The sequence below is a fragment of the Pongo pygmaeus genome, chromosome 7, assembly GCF_028885625.2.
Source record: "Pongo pygmaeus isolate AG05252 chromosome 7, NHGRI_mPonPyg2-v2.0_pri, whole genome shotgun sequence".
NCBI classification, from domain to species: Eukaryota; Metazoa; Chordata; class Mammalia; order Primates; family Hominidae; genus Pongo; species Pongo pygmaeus.
In genome coordinates this window covers 28,220,841-28,241,415 of record NC_072380.2, presented here as the reverse complement: position 1 = coordinate 28,241,415, position 20,575 = coordinate 28,220,841, and the positions used below count along the sequence as shown (strand labels likewise).

At 38.8% G+C, this 20,575-nt stretch overlaps 1 protein-coding gene across 2 annotated transcripts in view; it reads right to left on the bottom strand.

Moving 5' to 3' along the window:
- Positions 1-20,575, bottom strand: part of ELP3 (elongator acetyltransferase complex subunit 3) — a 98,177-nt gene that overhangs the window by 63,107 nt on the left and 14,495 nt on the right. For both annotated transcript variants that reach the window (XM_054497366.2, XM_063669388.1), the window contains exons 5-7: positions 20,298-20,361; positions 17,852-17,920; positions 15,134-15,288 (exon numbers count right to left, since the gene is read on the bottom strand). In XM_054497366.2, coding sequence (XP_054353341.1) covers positions 15,134-15,288; positions 17,852-17,920; positions 20,298-20,361 — 288 coding nt within the window. The remainder of the gene's footprint in view (positions 1-15,133; positions 15,289-17,851; positions 17,921-20,297; positions 20,362-20,575) is intronic.

Genomic DNA, 20,575 nt, shown 5'->3' with positions numbered 1-20,575 from the left:
TCATGAAAATTTTTTGATAATACTATATCTAATCCTACATCTCACTAAATCTGATTCTTCATTTAACAGAGATGTAAACATATCAATAACTGTTCTTTAATATGCAAATATGCACATACAGGCTTTCAACCAATCTGTGTTGACATTTTATGGCCTGGTATTAATATGATCCCCCCGTATCATTTAGGTAGCTATCCAACAGTATGTGCCACTTAGCCATCCAAAAGCATGGCTCTCCTTCAGTACCTAGTTCAACTCCCATACCTCTTGGGGGCTACAAGTTCTTCGGCATGCAACAACTCTGTCAACTTCTCGAGAGACAAAGCCAAGACTCAAAAGGGATCCTCTGATTCCAATTCCACTGCTCTTTTTGTGGTATTACAGGTTCATTTTAAGCCTGTACAGCCCAACACTGTGGGGTTATGTTGAATCCTACGCTTTTCTGTATGCCATAGGAGTGGCACCAGCTATAAAAGATGCTATGTTCTCTGTGAAGCATAGCTTAAGCCAAAACCTTATGTTGACAGAATATTTAAAAATTGTGGAGCAGGGGTGAAGAGAAATGGTACAATAACCCAGGAATTTAAAAGCAAACAAAAACCAAAGGCTACGAGCCTTCAAAACAGAGCTCCAACACATTTCTCCCCTAATGACATCTTCCCAGAACCCCTCCACCCCCAGTGAGATCTCAGTGCTCCCATTCCCAAGCACCCTGCCCACACTACAAGTAGTCTGCCTTGTTATTTGTGGATATGTCTGTCTCTCCATCTGGACAGGAAGCTCCTGAAAGCCAGCAGGCTCAAACACGTCTAGAGGCTAAAAGGCTTCAACACTAAAAATTCTCCCTCGATTAAAAAAAAATTACAAATTTGAAGAAGGAATAAATGAATTAGGCATAACTGGGAACACAGGAGGTCTCTCTTCACTCCAACAGCAGCCTCCAGCTACATCTACTGCTTATCTTTCCTCTTGCAAAAAGTTAATTTTAGAAGGTGCCTAGCAGTAGGCCAGGTAATCTTCAGAAAGTAAAAATATAATAGTTCCTGTCCCAGACATGCTTAACAATCTAGCTGGGGGGATACAGAAAAAAGAAAGAAAGAAAGAAAGAAAGAAATGACCACGGAACAAAAAGCTAGAAGTGGCAGAAATATAAATAGATTAAGATTATTTCTTGGGAAGCATGTTTCTATTTCTGGAAAGAAGAAAGCGACCTTTTGACAGAAGCACTATCTATTATTACTGTCTCCTTGCACTAAGGGCCCCACCAGGGGGACACTGATGGAAGGAAGAGAGCACACTGATTTTAAAGTCTCTTCAGTACCTTCTGGAAACTGTCTTTTGTTTCACTCCAAGAAGCTGTGGTATCAAAGAGGTGGGTACGTCTCATTACAAATAATTCGTGGCAGCTCCTCTTTCAAAACATCTGTCCTTACTGCAACTGGATGTGCCTGAGTCTAGTCTTGCTTAAACTCTCACAAGCACTCAAGGCTCAAGTTCCTGAATGGCTTACAGAATATTCCCTGTGTGGACATCCTCCAACCTCATACTCAACCTATTCAAACCAAATTGCACGGTAAAAAATGGTACAGAGATGAAATACTCATTTTCGTTAGTCACAACATACAATCTCTTCTCCATCTACGGTCCCAAAACAAGTCAGTGGCGTTTACCCATTTCTTTGAACAGCCAGATTTGTTTGAATTGTTGATAACACCTCGAGTTATTGGTGTAACTCCTTGGCAGCAGCACCATGAACAAATTCCTCTTCTTAACTATTACTCTATCTTGAAAATACCTCAATAAAATTTGAAGTTCTGCCCAATGCTCTGTTAGTGATGCTCTAGACTTAACTGAGTTGGACGTTTGGTGTGCTTGAAGATTTAAAAATAACTATTACCCCCAATCTTTTTTTGAGATGGTAGTCAAGTCTGCTTCCTCGATATTGGTGGTTATGTCACGAGGTTCTATAAATTAACCACTGCCCAACACAAAATGAAGTAACAACAGAATTTTGATTTAAAAATGAGTACTACCTATGAAAAACCAACCTGGTGGCACTGCAGCTTACAGACTAATCAAAGACCCTTGTGCCCTATCACATTAGCTGGCAGGGCTTAAGATATATAAAAACAGCTTATAACATTTTGTTTGAGGTTTGATTTTTTTCATGGCTGACAAAAACTATCATTTTGTAGTCCCCTCGTGTAGCTAAAGAACCAGCAGCAACACATTATTAATAGAAAAGAAAAAAAGAGCCCTCTCCCGTCTCCCTTCTTTCTTCGGTCTCCCTCTCCTTCTTTCTTCGATCTCCCTCTGTTACCGAAGCTGGACTGTACTGCGGTGATCTCAGCTCGCTGCAACCTCCCTGCCTCGGCCTGCCGAGTGCCTGGGATTGCAGACGCGCGCCGCCACGCCTGACTGGTTTTTGTACTTTTGGTGGAGACAGGGTTTCGCCGTGTTGACCCGGCTGGTCTCCAGCTCCTGGCCTCGAGTGATCCGCCCGCCTCGGCCTCCCGAGGTGCTGGGATTGCAGACGGAGTCTCGCTCACTCAAGGCTCAATGTTGCCCAGGCTGGAGTGCAGTGGCGTGATCTCGGCTCGCTACAACCTCCACCTCCCAGCCGCCTGCCTTGACCTCCCAAAGTGCTAAGATTACAGCCTCTGCCCAGCCACCACCCCGTCTAGGAAGTGAGGAGCGTCTCTGCCCGGCCGCCCCCTCTGGGAAGTGAGGAGCGCCTCTGCCCGGCCGCCCCGTCTGGGAAGTGAGGAGCGCCTCTGCCCGGCCGCCCCGTCTGGGAGGTGAAATTCTTCTGCCTTGGGATGCTATGGCCTTGCCCCCAGCCCCGCGCTCTCTGAAACATGTGCTGTGTCAACTCAGGGTTAAATGGATTAAGGGCGGTGCAAGATGTGCTTTGTTAAACAGATGCTTGAAGGCAGCATGCTCCTTAAGAGTCATCACCACTCCCTAATCTCAAGTACCCAGGGACACAAACACTGCGGAAGGCCGCAGGGACCTCTGCCTAGGAAAACCAGAGACCTTTGTTCATGTGTTTATCTGCTGACCTTCTCTCCACTATTATCCTATGACCCTGCCATATCCCCCTCTCTGAGAAACACCCAAGAATGATCAATAAATACTTAAAAAAAAAAAAGAGTATAAATTGTAAGTCGAGGAATTCAGATTCACTGAACAGAATAATTATGGGATCATGCGTTTGAGAAATTTTCTTCTCTGGAAGCCAAAAAAAAAGAAGAAGGTGGCTAGGTGCAGCAGTGGCTCATGCCTGTAGACCACGGCTGCAGTGAGCTATGATGCCACCACTGCACTCCAGCCTGGGTGACAGAACAAGACCCTGTGTTGGGGGCGGGGAAGAGGCAATTTCTCATATATTAGAGTTAAACAACAGAGGGAAGAAAGGATGGGAGATTTCAGAAAGTTTGATTAACTCACATAGGATGGCAAGCCTCTTTTCTTCCTGTGAAAAGAAAGAAATTTACAGTTGTCCCCTAAAAATCAACTCTCCCAAAGAACAAATAAGAAAAGTAAATAAAATTGTTGAGTCAGATATGTTAAAAAAAAAAAAAAAAAGAATCACAGATATTGCATTTTTTAATATTATATCCACATTGAAATTTAAGGGTTATATACATAAAAACATTATAGAAAATGATTGTCAGAAAGTGGTTGCTAAATGAAGAATAACTTGTGAACATATCTTTTAGATAAAATTCTCATTCCATTAGAAAGCTTCAAATCATAGATGACAGAAAGATGTAATTTTAGAGATAATATAGTCCTATACCTCCTCATTTTTATAGATGAGGAAACTAAATCACACACACAACATAAGTGGATTAAGCCAGGTAATAATGCAAAATAATAATATAAATAAGTCTGGAGACTATGTCTCCTGATTTTTAAGGGACAGTTCTTTCCACCGCATTCACTTAGCATTTACTAAGTACCAGAATTCTATGCTTAAGTCATTGTACTAGATATAAGGAGTCCTCTCCCTTTAAGAAGATATTCCCTATTAAAGGATATAGAAAAAATAAATTATAAAGAATTAGACCATAATAGTATTCATTACAACTATTATTCTTGGCTACTGAAAACCAAAGTGAGGAGATGATTAAACTGGTAGACATAAATCAAACCATCAGCTTAAACTGATGTATCAATAACTACATCAAATGTTAACAGACTAAACACTCCAATTAAAAGGCAGACATGAGCAAAATGGATTAAAAAAAAAGACCCAATTACTGTAGACTTCTGTCTAAAGAAATGCATTTTCAAGATAAACTTATGGGTGGAAAGCAAATGGATGGAAAAGGATGATACACAGGGCAAACAGTAAGCACATGAGGCTGTGATGGCTAAATTAACACCAAGTAAACTGCAAGACCAGGGATGCAGAAGGACATCTCATGATGATAAAGAGGTAATTTCATAATGGTGAAAAGTTCATACATCAGGAAAACACAGCAATCATAGATGTGTATGTATCTAATAACAGATTTTCAAAATACATTAAGTAAAAATCAATATAAATGAAGAGAGATGTGGAGAGTTCCTCAATCATACTTGGAGATTTCAATCTCTTAGCAATTGATAGAACTACAAAAGAATAAAAAACAAAATTTACCTGAACACTACTACTAACCATCTTGGTTTAACTGATATTTATAGAACATGACACCCAGCAACTGAGAATATACATTCTTTACAAACACACATGGCATGCTCACCAAGAGAGACTACATATGCTGGGCCATAAAACAAGTCTCAATAAATTTTAAAACATCAAAATTATACAGAGTAGGTTCTCTGGCCAAAATGAAAATAAATTAGAAATTAATAAGATAGCAAGAAAAACCTCATTGTATGGAAATTTGGAAATTAAACACCCCATTCCTATACATTCCATGGATCAAATATATATATATAAAGGGTATTAAGAAATATTTTGAATTGAATAATAATTAAAATACAACATATCGAAATGTGTGGGATTCAGCCAAAGCAGTGCTTTTAGGAAAAGGTCTAAAATGATGGCCAAGATTTTTTTTTTTTTTTTTTGAGAAGGAGTCTCACTCTGTTACCCAGCCTGGAGGGCAGTGGCTCACTGCAACCTCTGCCTCCCAGGTTCAAGTGATTCTCCTGCCTCAGCTTACCCAGTAGCTGGGATTACAGGTGCATGCCACCACACACGACTAATTTTTGTATTTTTAGTAGAGATGGGGTTTTGCCATGTTGGCCAGGCTGGTCTCGAACTCCTGACCTCAGGTGATCTGCCCACCTCACCTCCCAAAGTGCTGGGATTACAGGCGTGAGCCACTGCGCCTGGCCAAGCTTTTATACCTTATTAAATCACTAGAAAAAGAAGAGCAATTAAACGGAAAGAAAGTAGAATAAAAATAAAAGCGGAAGTCTACAGAGTAGAGGAAATAAACAAAACCAAAAGCTACTTCTTTGAAAAGAACAACAAAATTGACAAACCCCTAACTAGGGTAAACAAGAAAAAAAGAGAAAACACAGATAATGAGTATCAGGGTTGAAACAGGGGTGATCAGTAAGATTCCACAGACATTAAAAGCCTACTAAGGCAACGTAATACCAAAATGTTGACAAAATAATGAAACAGACAAATTCCTTGAAAAACATAACTTATTAAAATGGACACAGATGAAACAGAAAATATGAATAGCTCCATATCTATTAAATGAACTGAATTATTATCTAAAACCCTCCCATGAAGAAAATTCCAGCCCTAGATAGTTTCGCTGGTGAGTTCTAGCAAACATTTATGGAAGAAATCACATTCATGTTACATGAACACTTTCAGAAAATAGGGGAGGGAACAACACATCCTTACTTGTTTTGTGAAGCCTGCGTTACACTAATACCAAAAACTAATACCTGACAACAAAATTATAAAAAAGAAAATTACAGACCACCACCCCGTATGAACATAGACACAAAAATCCTCTACAAAGTATTAGCAAGTTGAATCCAACAATATGTAAAGATGATGATATAATAGGATTTATCCTAGGAATGTGAGGTTTAATGTTAAAAAAAAAACAAAACGATCCATATTATTACAATAAAGGAGGAAAATCATATGACCATTTAAATAGATGCAGAGAAAGCATTAGACAAATGAGTTAATGATAAACCCTCTCAATAAACTTATTCAATCTAATACAGGTAACTATAAAAAACCCACAGGCAACATTGCACTTAATACTGAAATAAAAATGTTTTCCCTGTATAACTGGGAACAAGACAGAGAGGCCCACTCTTACCACTTCTGTTTAACACTGTACCAAAGGTCCTAGGCAGTGCAGTAAGGCAAGAGAAAGAAAAGCATACAAATCCAAAAGGGAAAAGTAAAATGCACTGCATTTGCAGATGACGTGATTGTTTAGGAAGTAAATATTAACGTTTTCACAAAAATAGCTTTTAGAATTAAGTAGTGAATTTAGTAAGGTATTATGACATAACATTAATATATAAAAATCAACTGTATATATATATATATATATATATGCAGCAAAAATTTGAAAAAATGAAATTTATGGCTGGGTGTGGTAGCTCACGTGTGTAATCCCAGCTCCCAGCACTTTGGGAGGCCGAGGTGGGCAGATCACCTGAGGCCAGGAGTTTGAGACCAGCCTGGCCAACATGGTGAAACCCCATCTCTACTAAAAATACAAAAATTAGCCATGCATGGTGGCGGATGCCTGTAATCCCAGCTACTCGGGAGGCTGAGGCAGGAGAATGTCTTGTGCCCAGAAGGTAGAGGTTGCAGTGAGCTGAGATTGCGTCACTGCATTCCAGCCTGGGCGACAGAGCGAGACTCTGATTCAAAAAAAAAAAAAATAATAATAATAATAAAATTTAAAAATGAAATTTACATTTCATTTACTGTAGCACCAAAACACATACAAATATTTTGAAAAAATTTGTTTACAAAAGGCTTACACAATCTCAACAATGAAGATTGCTAAGAGAATTTAAAAACCTAAGTATACAAGGAGAGATAGACTATGTTCATGAATTGGAAGAAGCAATAAATTGTCAATTCTTTCCATTTGTTCTATAGTTTTAACACAATTCTAAATCCAGCATTGGCCAGTTGATTCTAAATTTTACACAGAAATGCAAAGGATCTAGAATTTCTAAAGCAATTTTGAAAAACAATTACAAAGTTAGAAGACTCACATTACTTGACTTCAAGATATACTAAAAAGCCACAGTAATCAAAACAGTGTAGCACTGGCATAACGACTGAAAAACAGATTGATGAAACAGAAAAGAGCCCAGCCCACATTTACTGAGTCCTTCTATTTTTAACAAAGGTGTGATATAATCCGAATGGGGAAGGAAAATCTTTAAAGAAGTGATGTTAAAGCAACTAGATGTCTATACGGGGAAAAAGGAACCTTGATCCCCACCTCATACTACACACAAGAATTAATTCAAGATGGAACACAAACCTGTACGTGAAAGCTCAAACTGTAATTAGAAGAAAACACAGGAGAATATCTTTGTGCCTTGGGAACGTGCAATGGTTTATTAGAGACAATACAGAAAAGCGATAACCATGAAAGAAAACAACTGCTAAATTCTACTTTACCAAAATTAAAAAGTTTGGCTAAAATATATCATTAATATAACAAATAGCCAAGCTACAGACTGGGTTTTCAAATTTGCAAAATATAGAGCTGACAAAGGACTGGCAGCTAGGATATACAACCACCCAATCAAAAATGGGCAAAAGATTTTAATAGATACTTCACGAAAGAAATATACTCAAATAGCATAAGCACATACTAAAAAAGTGTTCAACATCATTAGTCATCAGTAAAAAGCAAACTAAAACCACGAGATACCATTATACGCCCACTAGAATGGCTAAAATTAAAAAGACTGACAATGCCATATGTTGGTGAAGATGTGGTACAACCAAATGTTCACACATTATTGGTGGGAGTACAAATAGTAGAGCCATTTTGGGAAAATGACTGGCAGTTTCTTGTAAAACTAAACTTATATAGCAATTCTATGTCTATTTATTCCTCCAAGAGAAATAAATACATATAGCCACAAAAAGATTTATACAAGAATGTACACTGAAGTTTTATTCATAATGGCCACAAACAAAACAGCTCAGGCGTCTATCAATAGAAGGATGGTAAACAAACTGTGATCTCTGCATACAATGGAATACTACCCAGCACTAAATAGGTAACAATTAATGAATCACCCAACAACATGGATAAATCTCAAAATACTATGCTCAGTGAGAGAGGCCTACAAGAGTATGCTATATGGTTCCACTTATATGAAGTTCTAGAAGAGACAAAACTAATCTGTGATGGGGAAAAAAATCAGAAGAATGGCTGCCTCTGGGAGGCGCAGGGGAGGATTTACTGGCAAGTGGGATGTGCGAACTTTCTGGGATGATGGTGACATTCTGTATCTTAATAGGACTTTGTAGCACAGGTATATGCATTTGTCAAAAATAATCAAATGGTATACTTAATATATGTTTCATATATATATCATATATCATATATATTGTATATATCACATATATCATACATATCATATATATCAATCATATATATATCATATATATCTCATATATATATAAAACGCCACAAGTTGTTTTGTACTGTATGTAAATTTACTACGAAAGAAAAACACTGCAGACAGTGAACACTAGTCAGTGATATGCATGATGAAGTATCCGGGGAGGAGTGTACTGAAGCATACAACTTACTATCAAATGCATCAAAAAAGAGAGCGTAAGCACACGCGAGAGACACTGATGAATGGATAGTGGAACTGATAGATATGTGATAAAGCAAGTATTGTAGAATCTAGGTGATGGGTATATGGATGCTCACTAAAAACTGTTTAATTTTTGTTTGTTTTAAATAAAATGCTGAAAGAAAAACAATATCAATTCTCTCAAAGTGACTAAGATTGTATCCTACGTTCTCCGGCCAATGTTAAGGATCCTGGTCACCATGTATGGAAATCTGGGTGACCAAAAGAGAAAGTAAAAAGGTCAATAGAAAAAGTGAGAGATAGGGAGTGTCAGTGTCAAAGCCCAGAAAGGCAGAAGGTCCTGAGGCCTGCCAGAAACAAGACCCAGGGCAGCAGGGCCACAGTCAGGCACTCTCGGGTCTCTGTAGTTCCTTTTGCTTCCGTTGCAGCTCTGCAAGTCTACGAAATTGTCTTCTGGGTCTGGTACCCAGCATTACCTAGCACTTCAGCTTTTCTAAGACAGGTAAGAACATAGTTGGAGGATTTAAACTCATTAATGGGGCGGTGGGGGGAAGAGGAAGGAACGGAAATGAATTTAAAATTCCACAGGGAGAAAGTATGACTCACTCACTTTTTAATGGGTAACTACCCTTTTAAATTGCATCTTGTGAAAACAGCCAAGGAGCATTAAAGATTGAATGTAAAACTGCTTCTGGGCAAAGCTGATTAAAAAGGAATAAAACTATTTTAAAGGTTGTTGGAGTTATTTGGCAACATTTGCATTCTAGTGAATGGGTGACTCAGATCCCACTACCGGTCTTTTTCATCTCCAGAGCCTGATTGTTACACGGTGACAGTCACCAGTAATTGTTGCTCTCTGGAGACTACTGAAGAATCTCAGTCCAGCTGATAGTACTGAGTGATTAGCACTTTGCTTGATTTAATGAGCCTTCACAAAAGCCATACCTGTTTTGTCCTTGAACTCTCTGTTCACTCAACTTTCCAATTTTTCCATCTGCAAGAAAATATAACACACTGCTTGCTACTAGCTTGCCATAAATAATAACCAGGCTCTGCTTGCTGGGGCTTTTCTTTACCTTAACTCCTATTCTTTTAAGAAGCAAAACTTTAATCAGGTTCAACATATGAAAACATAGCAGGGACACCTGAGCCAACACAGCAGTAAAACTTGACCCTAACGTGAACAGATTGTTAACCTTAAATGCTGCTTGCTGACTCATAGGTCACAATATATCATTTTTAACCTAATTTAAAATTAATCTTTAAAAAGTCCTGCTAAGCTAACAAAAGTCAGTTTACATCTATGTAGTCAGCAAGCAAAAACAAAAGTAAAATAAACACGAAGTTCATCCCCTTACATCAAAGAGCGGTGGGCTACGCTGTGCAAACCAACCAGTTTTCACGCATACACTCTGTGCAGGATGAGAGAGAAGGGCAAGATTAAATCCAAACATTTCCGAGGGCCACACTGTGTCAAAACCACAACTTCTCTGGGCTGCTTTTTATTTCACAATTATGCCAACACTTGAAAATACTTTCTGTCTCTAGTTCTATAGCACAAACTAGACTATTATTTCCCCAAATACAAAGTTTCCCTCAAAACAAATACAAACTCTATTACGAGGTGTTTCTAGTAAAACTTTACCTTAACAAAGCAACAACACACCACAAATCAGGTCTTTTTTTTTTCCATTTCTCATAAAAATATAGAGACTAAGAGAAAAGAGCAAAACATTTAAAGTGTGTGTTGGCAGAATTCAGTGTAATTTATGGATGGTTTTATGGCTCCCAGATTGTACTTTTATTACTTCTCAAGAGGCATTCATGAAATGTGTTGCAATGAAGACCCAAATCATATATAAATTTTTATCTGAAAATAAAGTGTTTGTTGCCCTCTTGAGGTAAATTGAAGAACAGAAACAAAACAACACTGGCGCTGCCTAGAATATTACTGAAAGAGGCTTTCTCTTCCACAGGGCTTTTTCTACAAACACATCATGATCTGCACTGAGCTCGCTGGATTAGACAACCCTATTTTCAACCCAATGATGGACAACTTACATTCAAGCACCATTAGCACTAGAACATTTCTCCAAAAATAAAATGTTACACCAAGAATAAAGCAAAATTTTTACTTTCAATTGATGAAAATGTCAAACTAGATACATACTAAAAGTTCACTATGCAGATCTTAGTTGGCCTGCTTCATGTACCTCAGGGGACCCAAACTGCAGATGAAAAGCTTAGTGGCAAATTTTTACGGGGGGGAGAGGCAAGTCTAAGATATTTACAGCTCAATTCCACTTAATATGTAAGGTCTTCAAGATAAGAAGACCTTACATATTAAGGTCCAAGAAATGAGTACAGAAGTATATAAGCTTGCATGGAAAAACTTATCTTGATAGATGTCCCTGCCAGGGAATTTTCAGAGCTGAATGAGTTGTGGTCAGCAACCCTCTGAGAGAACCTTCTGATGCCATTCCCGTCTCCTGGCTTTGAACTAATAAAGGTTGTTTTTCCTCAATCACATTTTATCTAAGGTATAGTTTGATTTTTCAGTATTATTAAGAGTAATTAGCTGGATGATATCATTACTCCTCTAAAGTTTGAAGATTTCAGCGTTTACTAAGTATGACTCATATTAATGATCAGTTTTTTTGTTGTTTTTTGAGACACAGTCTCACTCTGTCGCCCAGGCTGGAGTGCGGTAGTGCAATCTTGGCTCACTGCAACCTCTGCCTTCTGGGTTCAAGTGTTTCTGTGCCTCGGCCTCCCAAGTAGCTGGGACTAGAGGCACCAGCCTCCATGCCCAGCTAATTTTTACATTTTTAGTAGAGAAGAAGTTTCGCCATGTTGGTCAGGCTGGTCTCGAACTCCTGGCCTCAAGCAATCTGCCCATCTCGGCCTCCCAAAGGGCTGGGATTATAGGCGTGAGCCACTACGCCCGGCCTCTTGATCAGTTTTGAACAAGCAGTAACAATGCAGTCGCCATCTCATCTATTACTAAAGCCCCTGTAAGAGGAAGAGATCACAATGCTACAGGTCCAGACACACGGACACAGAATTCACCTGTTGCATTCCCTAGAGTCAATCAAACAGAAGTAGGCTGCTGTCCACACAAACTCTCCCAGCTGCCAAACCTTTCACATGGGCTCTTTGAGCTACCCCTGGTATTAAATTTTATGAAAAAGCTCCTCTCTTCTTTTCACTTTTACAAACCCAAGGAGAACAAAGGAAGTTAAGGGGGTAGGGGGAGTAGGGAGGGCACAAAAAGATGTGGCTGCCCCCAATTCCAAGAGGCAACCCTACCCAGGTCATTAGCTAACTGTTCATTCATTCAAAATTCATTCACGCATTTACTTGTGCTTACTATGTGCCAAGAACTGCTTTACTTACAGGATAATAAAAACCACTCTTAGGTCTATTCAAAATTTGGTCCTACACAAAAAATCTTAAGAGGTGGCACTATTTGAACAACCTTATAATTAGCTATATGAAACCCCCACCCCATATAAAAGAGAAGCCAGAGAAAAGCCTGAGGGTGGTAGGGAAGGAGGACAAGGAAAAACAGGCCATATTCCTTCCAAGATCTTCAAGCTCTGATGATGTGCACACACATGTGCACATACATACAGACATACTCACATTCTGACACCTAGCACAGCTTGCAAAGTTAGGCTCTGAAAGCAAAGCTACCTGGGATTTATATCCCACTCTACCACCAACCACCTCTGCAACTTTGGGCAAATTGCTTATCTCTCTGTGCCTCAGCTTCCTCACCTGTAAAACAGGGATAATCTGAACACTTAACTCAAAGGCTTACTATGAGTATTAAATAAGTGAATATTAAACACCCATGACAACACCTGGCCCACTGTATATGGAGCAAATGTAAATATCCTCCTTTGCTGCCATTTTCCATGTCCTTTCCTCCTCAGCTCTAAGGTCTATGATGACCATTATTCTGCCGCCTTTTCTATGCATTTATATGTGTGTTTCTATGCATTTATATGTGTGTTTCTATGCATTTCTATGCATTTATATGTGTGTATGTGCATGAACACACAAATAATGGGATCATACTATAAGAATTGCTCTAAAAATTGCTTTTCACTTAGTATACCTTGGAGATCCACAACTCTCCCATGAGGTGGTCTCCTCCATTTACATGGTTGTCAATGTTACCTATGAGCTGATAATCCCCAGTTTCGTACCGTCAGCTCAGACTTCGCTAGTATTCAGAGCCCACCGACATCTCCACTTGAATGTATCACAGGCTTTTCAAACTTCACACACCCAAAACAGAACTCTTGATTTTCTCCCACTGAGATTTTCTCTGCTCTTCCTGCTATCTTTCCCACCTCAGTATACAGCTCTACCCTACCTTCCTACCATTTCTGACAGCCAGAACCTTAGTGTCAGGCTTGATCCCTTCTTTTCTCTTACCCCCATCTCAATCTCCTCTCCATCACCACTGCTGCCACCCCCATCTGAGCAGGGATGGATGTGATCAGATGGCCTCCTATCTGGTTTCCCACTTTCACCCTGGTACTCCTCTAATCCATTAGCCAGACAGTAGCCAGAATGACCCTACCTGTTAACCAGAACATGCTACTTCTCCTTCATCTGCTCCCTACTGCATTTCAAATAAAATTTCAACTCCTTAAAAGCATGTATCTTGGCCCTTACCTAACACTTCAACCCCATCTCATGACGTTTTTTCTCTTGTTCACTGGGATCTGACATGGTTTGGGTGTTTGTCCCCTCCACATCTTATGTTGAAACGTGATCCCCAATATTGGAGGTGTGGCCTGGTGGGAGGTGTTTGGGTCCTGGGGCTGGATTCCTCATAAATAAATGGCTTACCACCATCTCCTTGGTGATAAGTGAGTTCTCGCTCAGTTGTTTCAAGTGAGATTTGTTGTTTAAAAGAGTGTGGCACCTCCCTGCACCCGTCATGTGATATACTGCCTCCCCTTCACCTTCCACCATGACTGGAAGCTTCCTGAGGCCTCACCAGAAGCAAATGCCAGCACTATGCTTCATGTGAAGCCTGTAGAACTGGAACCAATTAAACCTCTTTTCTTTTTAACTTACCTAGTCTTAGGTGTTCCTTTATAGTGACACAAATGGATTAACACAGGATCTAACCATGCTGGCTTCCTCTCTGTCCCTAGAACACCCCAAGCTGTTTCCCATTTCAGGGCCTTTATTTTATCTTTTCTGCTGTTGGCCTAACTCCTCCTTGTACTTCCGGTCTCGGCCTAAATATCACCACTTTCCAGTATCTAAAACAGCACATAGTATCTAGTGGGCCCTCAAGAAGGATTTGTTAAATAAGGAAAATAGTAACTGTCCAGGTGTTCCTGCAACTCCTGAAAACAAAAACTATTTTAAGACTTTCACTTCTTAAATCACTGAACTACATACTAACCTGTAGTATTCTTCTTGCTAAAAACAAGGTGTCAAAATAATGCAAAATTTTGTCAACTAGAATTCAAAATGAGTAAATTAACTTGGGGTTTGAATAACACATGATTCGACAAACATGAGTTTGTCCCCTAAAACTCATGTTGAAACTGTCATTGTAACAGTATTAACAGGTGGGACCTCTGAGAGGCGATCTGACCTTCTGGGTAAGATTAATGCCATTATAAAAGGGTGAATTGGTCCGCTTTTTGTTTCTCTTGCCTTTTGCCGTGATGACGTAGTAAGAAGGCTCTTGCCAGATGCCAGCACCTTGACATTGGACTTCCCTACCTCCAAAGCTGTGAGCCAATAAATTTCTGTGCATTATAAATTACCTAGTCTCAGATATTTTGTTACAGCAGCACAACACAGACTAAGATCCCAATCATAAAGTTATTATTTAATAATTATGAAATATTTACTCTAAATTAGGTTTTTAAATAACAGTACCTTGTTTTGCTGATTTTACAGCAGCTAAAATACTCCCAGCCCCCTTCTTGGCTGGGCTGAAAAACTCAATCAGGCCAATCAAAACTACTGTCATTTAGACCAGCCTAAGGCTGAAAAGACATTCATGGACCATATTTGGCCAATCTCTCTATTTGAGAATACTACTATGTCAACAAACTGTATTCATTTTTTCTTTAAAAGGATTATTTCAGTGAAAGGATTACTTTCACTGGAAAAGATTATTTCAGCAAAAGCATTATTTTCACTGAAATAATCCTTTCCCATGAAATGAGAAAGATTATGAGAAGTAAGAATGTGGATGCAGGGCAGAAGGCATTCTCATAGACTACTGCTAGGAGCATAAACTGACAACCACTCTGGAGACTATGATAAAATAAGAATTTCTTACTTGACTGCCTCGTAAATATTGTTGGAAGTATGTCCTGATAAGGCATCATGTAAATTTCGAATAAAATAATCTCTGTATTCTTCTGGAAGGGCCATAAACGTTCCACCCATCACAATAAACTCCACTTTATCCACACTATGACCAAGTTGTTTTAACTGAAAGACAAATTCATCAGCATTAGAATGATATAAGCATAAGGAACTACTCTAAGAAGGCATTGCAAATCTCTTATTTTGCAGTGTTTTCATCAGTACAGTTTAAAAATCAGAAGTAATGAAACACACTTAGCTAATTCTGTGGATAAAAAATAGGCTCAAGTCTGAAAGAAAAAAGTGAGTACAACTCAAATAAGGAGGGAGAATGAGAATATAAAATAACAAATAAGAGGCTTGACTTGAATACCTACAAAGTGGAAATTTAAAAACATGAAGAATATAAACTAGAAAGCAGTAAAGACAAATATAATACAATATGCAAAATAGTAAGTATTTATTGATCATGTATTTTATGTCAGACTTGGTGGTAAGCCTAGGTGACAAAAAGGTGGCATTTATGGTCAACGATGATACATGAATGATTATGTAACATAATAAGGATCTGATGTAATGGAAGAAAAAAAGAATAGATTAGAAAGAAAAATCAAGACAGCAGTCTAAAATTGATGGATGATTCTAGGCACAGGAGGCACTTCAAGTCTGCTTTCTAAAAAAAAGTGAAAGTCTGATTAAAATGAAATATTCAGGCCAGGTGCGGTGGCTCATGCCTGTAATCCCAGCACTTAGGAGGACCAGGCTGGCAGATCACCTGAGGTCAGGAGTTCGAGACCAGCCTGGCCAACATGGTGAAACCCCGTCTCTACTAAAAATACGAAAATTAGCCAGACGTGCCTGTAATCCCAGCTACTCTGGAGGCTGAGGCAAGAGAATCACTTGAACCAGGAGGTGGAGGTTGCAGCGACCCAAGATTGTGCCACTGCACTCCAGCCTGGGCAACAAGAGTGACACTGTTTAAAAAAAAAAAAAAAATTAGGTCTCCTCTATTAGGGGAGAGAATGATACAAATCTTTCATTTTGTTGACTACAATAAGCCAAGATTCTAATTTTTAAAAATAGGTATTGAAATTAACACTAATTTCTGAAAATGGCAAAAAATGTATACAGAAAAACTATATATATGCATGTGTGTACATATATCGACACTAAAAGAATACTCTATTTCTATATCTATGGTTCCTTACAAGAGATACTCATCAAAATTACCCTAGTAGTTTTTTAAAATATCTTGCTAGGACCTCAAAGCAGACTTAATCAGAAACTCCGAGGTGAAGATCTGACACGTTTTGGAGAAGTTACTCAGGTAATTCTACTGCATTTAAGAAAAGAATCACTGCTCTATGTTTGTTTCTAAATCTTGTAAACTATGCTCCTTTTTTGGTAAACATAAGCATTTCATGCTCAATAGTTTTACATTTTAAATAAATTAACTATCATAGCTCAAAAAGAAATTGAAGCAAAGGTCAGTTTAGAACCCACTGTTTGGAAAAATGTGGGCTCCCCCAGATGGGGTCCTCTCCTGTCACCGACAATCCTGTTCCTCATATGCTTGGGTGACAGCAAAGTGGATATTAAAACTGAACAGTATTCACCAATAAGCCAATAAACAAATCCAGAGACAACTTATCCACTATGGTTATGTATCACTATCTACTTTAGACTTGGATGTGCCTACTATACATTACTATTACAACTATGGACAGTGCTTTACATTTTTTAAATTGGACAAGTTTAAAATAAACTTGTAAATAGAGGAAATCTGTATTAACGTTCAGATTTCTTGAACACTGCAAGGTCATGTACATAGTACTTGTTTTTAGTCAACCATACTGAGGTATAATTTAAATACGATAAAATCCGCTAACTTTAAGTGTACAATGGATGAGAGCTGATAGATATTTAGAGTTACGTAACCACCACCATGACCATGATATAGAACAATGCCATACCCCGACTAGTTCTTTGTACTCCTTTGTAGGAAATTTCCTATTTCCACCCAACAAATCTGTCACAATACTTCTTTTTGAGACAGGTTCTTGCTGTGTCACCCAGGCTGAAGTGCAGTGGGATGATCACAGCTCACTGCAGCCTTGAGCTTCTGGGCTCAAGGGATCCTTCCACCTCAGCCTTCCAAGTAGCTAAGACTTCAGGTGCACACCACCACACCATGCTAATTTTTATATTTTTTGTAGATGGGGTTTAGCTATGTTGCCCAGGCTGGTCTCGAACTCTTAGGCTCAAGTGACCTGCTGTCATAGCCTTCCAAAGGGTTGGGATTGCAGGCATGAGCCATTGCGCATGGCCAGTCAAAATACTTCTTAATCTGACTTTTGGAAATCAAAAGTCAACACACCCACCCATTGTCTAAGAACTTTCATACATCTTTATTCCACAAATTTCATACTACAAATGAGTTTCTACAAATTCAAAAAAACTTAGAGAATATAAAACCCTTAAACAATAAATACAGTCTTTAAAGAAAGTAGTGTTTTTGACCTTGCTAGGCATGGCAAATTCTCCCTCCCTCAAATGGATATTGAAAACTTACAAAGAGGAAAAACACCTTTTTTGTTCTTATTTCAGGTTCAATTTGAATCAAGCAACAATGGCTTCTTACTAAGTATAAACACCTAATTTTTAAGAAACATGTTTTTTAAAAATGTACCTGTTCTATTCGGTGTCTTGTCTGTAGGAAAGGGTCATATCTCGCACGGATAGCTCTCATGGAGGTTGGCTAGAAGAGAAAAATATCGTTATGCCCACATTGAATTAAAAATAAAAAGTAGTTTCAAAAGGACTGTATTTAAAAAAAAAACTCTCCATGGTTCCAAACACTGAAAACATGGCTTGTACCCCCATTAATTTTTCTCAGTCTTGTCAGGGTTCAAAATAATGTCCTGAATCGCATCTGGCAGGTGTCCACCCACGCTGTCATAAACACCTCAACAGCAGGGTGTCTCCTTGGATCACATCTGTCTTTTGTATAAACACTTCTGGAATCCCAGAGCCACCAAAGTGTTCTGCTCACAGACACAGATGTGCATACATATACCAGAATAACATAATAAAGTAACTTTTAAATAAGCTTCTAAAATACCACACAGTTTGTAATGGCTATCATCATACAGTGGAATACTCTACAGCCACGAAACAATGTACTGACATAAAATGTTCACTAAGATATTGTAAAATAAAAGGCAAAGTGAAAGAGGACTCTGATATGCTACCTTATATAGAATCAGTCGAATAAAGAATATGTCCAGGTTGAGTATCCCTAATCCAAAAATCAAAAATGCTACAAACCTCAAAATTTTTTGAGTGCCAACATGATGCCATAAGTGGAAAATTCCACATATAAATATTTAACACAAACCTTGTTTCATGCACAAAATTATTAAAAATATTGTATAAAATTAATTCAGGCTAGGTGTATCAGGTGTACATAAACCCAAAATGAATCTCATGTTCAGACTCGGGTTCCACTCTCAAGATTTCTCATTATGTATATGCAAATATTCCAAAATCCAGAAAAATCCAAAATCTGAAACACTTCTGGTCCCAAGCATTTCACATAAGGGATAGGCAACCTGTGTATGCTGTATTCCCTAAAATATCCCTGAAGGATGGGGAGGAAATAACAAACAACACTAACTGGTAGGGGGAGGAGTAAAAAAGAGTGGCTAGGGGATAGGAATGAGAGGAAGCCTTTTCACGAAATCATTCCTCTTGTATTTTAAAAAATATGAACCCTAGAAAACAGGAAAAAAAAATGAAAACATATATGAGAAAAAAGTCACAAGGTTTCCTGGCTTCTGAGATGTTCTGAGGAGGGTGACTCCTTCAAAAGCACCTCACTGGCCTCCTGCCTTCTTTCTGGTCTCCACTCTAACCCTTTCTCTACATGGCCATCAAAACGATCTTTCAAAAAACCTAAATCGGATTGTATCATTCCCCTGCCTTAAATCCTGATAGCTTCTCATGACTCCTACACTAAAATGGAAACTCCTTACCTTTGCTTACAAACCCCAGCTCATTTGCACTCCCAGCCTCATGCTTCCCTCACCTGTTGCACTGCACAACACCCCCATGTCTTTCCTTCCTTGGGCCTTATTCTAGTGACTTCTCTGCTAGGAATGCCCCTTCCACATATTCTTAGGACTAGGTCCTTCTTGTCATTCAGACTCAACTTCAATCTCACTTCACAGAATCCCTTCCTAACGACCACAGCTAAACCATCTCAGCTGCCATCACCTTACTTGATTTCACATCTCTACTTAGCATTTTTTGAGTGCCTGATACTTTTTCTTGTTTCTTTACTGTCTACCTTCCATTATTAAAATATAAATTCCAGGCTGGGTACAGTAGCTAATGCCTGTAATCCCAGCATTTTGGGAAGCCGAGGCAGGCGGGTCACTTAAGGTCAGCAGTTCGAGACCAGGCTGGCCAACAAGATGAAACCTTGTCTCTACTAAAAATATAAAAATTAGCTGGGCGTGGTGGTGCTTGCCTGTAGTCCCAGCGACTTGGGAGGCTGAGGCAGGAGAATCACTTGAACCTGGGAGGTGGAGATTGCAGTGAAGGAGATCATGCCACTGCACTCCAGCCTGGGTAACAGAGTGAGATTCCATCTCAAAAAAAAAAAAAAAAAAAAAAAAAAAAAGTAAATTCCACAAGACAAAGGGACCCTGTCCATTTTCCACTGCTAAAGTGACAGTACAATGTAGTGGTGAGCAGCACAGAGTTCGAAACCTGCTTGCCACTTACTAATAGTGTGTCTTTGGGCCAGCTGTTTAAGCCTGCTATGCCCCAGTTTCCTGATTGGCAAACTGCGATCATGATAGTGTCTATCTTCAAAACACTGCAATAAGGTTTACAGTTGTAAAGCACTTAGAACAGCGTTTAGGATAAGAAGTGCTTATGTAAGTATTTCTCTAGCGGCTAGAACAATATAGGGCACTAGTAGACACTGGCAAATATTTGGTGAATGAACAGCTTTTATAATCAGAAAAAAACAAAAACAAAAAATTGTCAGAAAGTCAGTACTGGTAAAACCATACTACAGGTAAAGCATGATGCAACATTTCATCAGGACAGCCTCAAAGTTACTGTACCTCATAGCCAGTGTAAGACTGGGTAGAATACTCAAAATCAGAATCAGGTCCACCAGGGCAGTATCTGCCAGTACAACAAAAGAACAAGAATGTCAGATGCAAAACTGAGTTCAACCAGCTAGTTCCAAGCATCTATCATCTCCAAAGAATCCTGATAACAAACGAGCTTCCTTTTCAAATCCTAACAGAAGAATCTACCTCTGCAGTATCTGTAAATAACGTATTTTCTACCAAGAAGTAAATAAGATAAATATGTAAAGGGACACTATTACACCCAT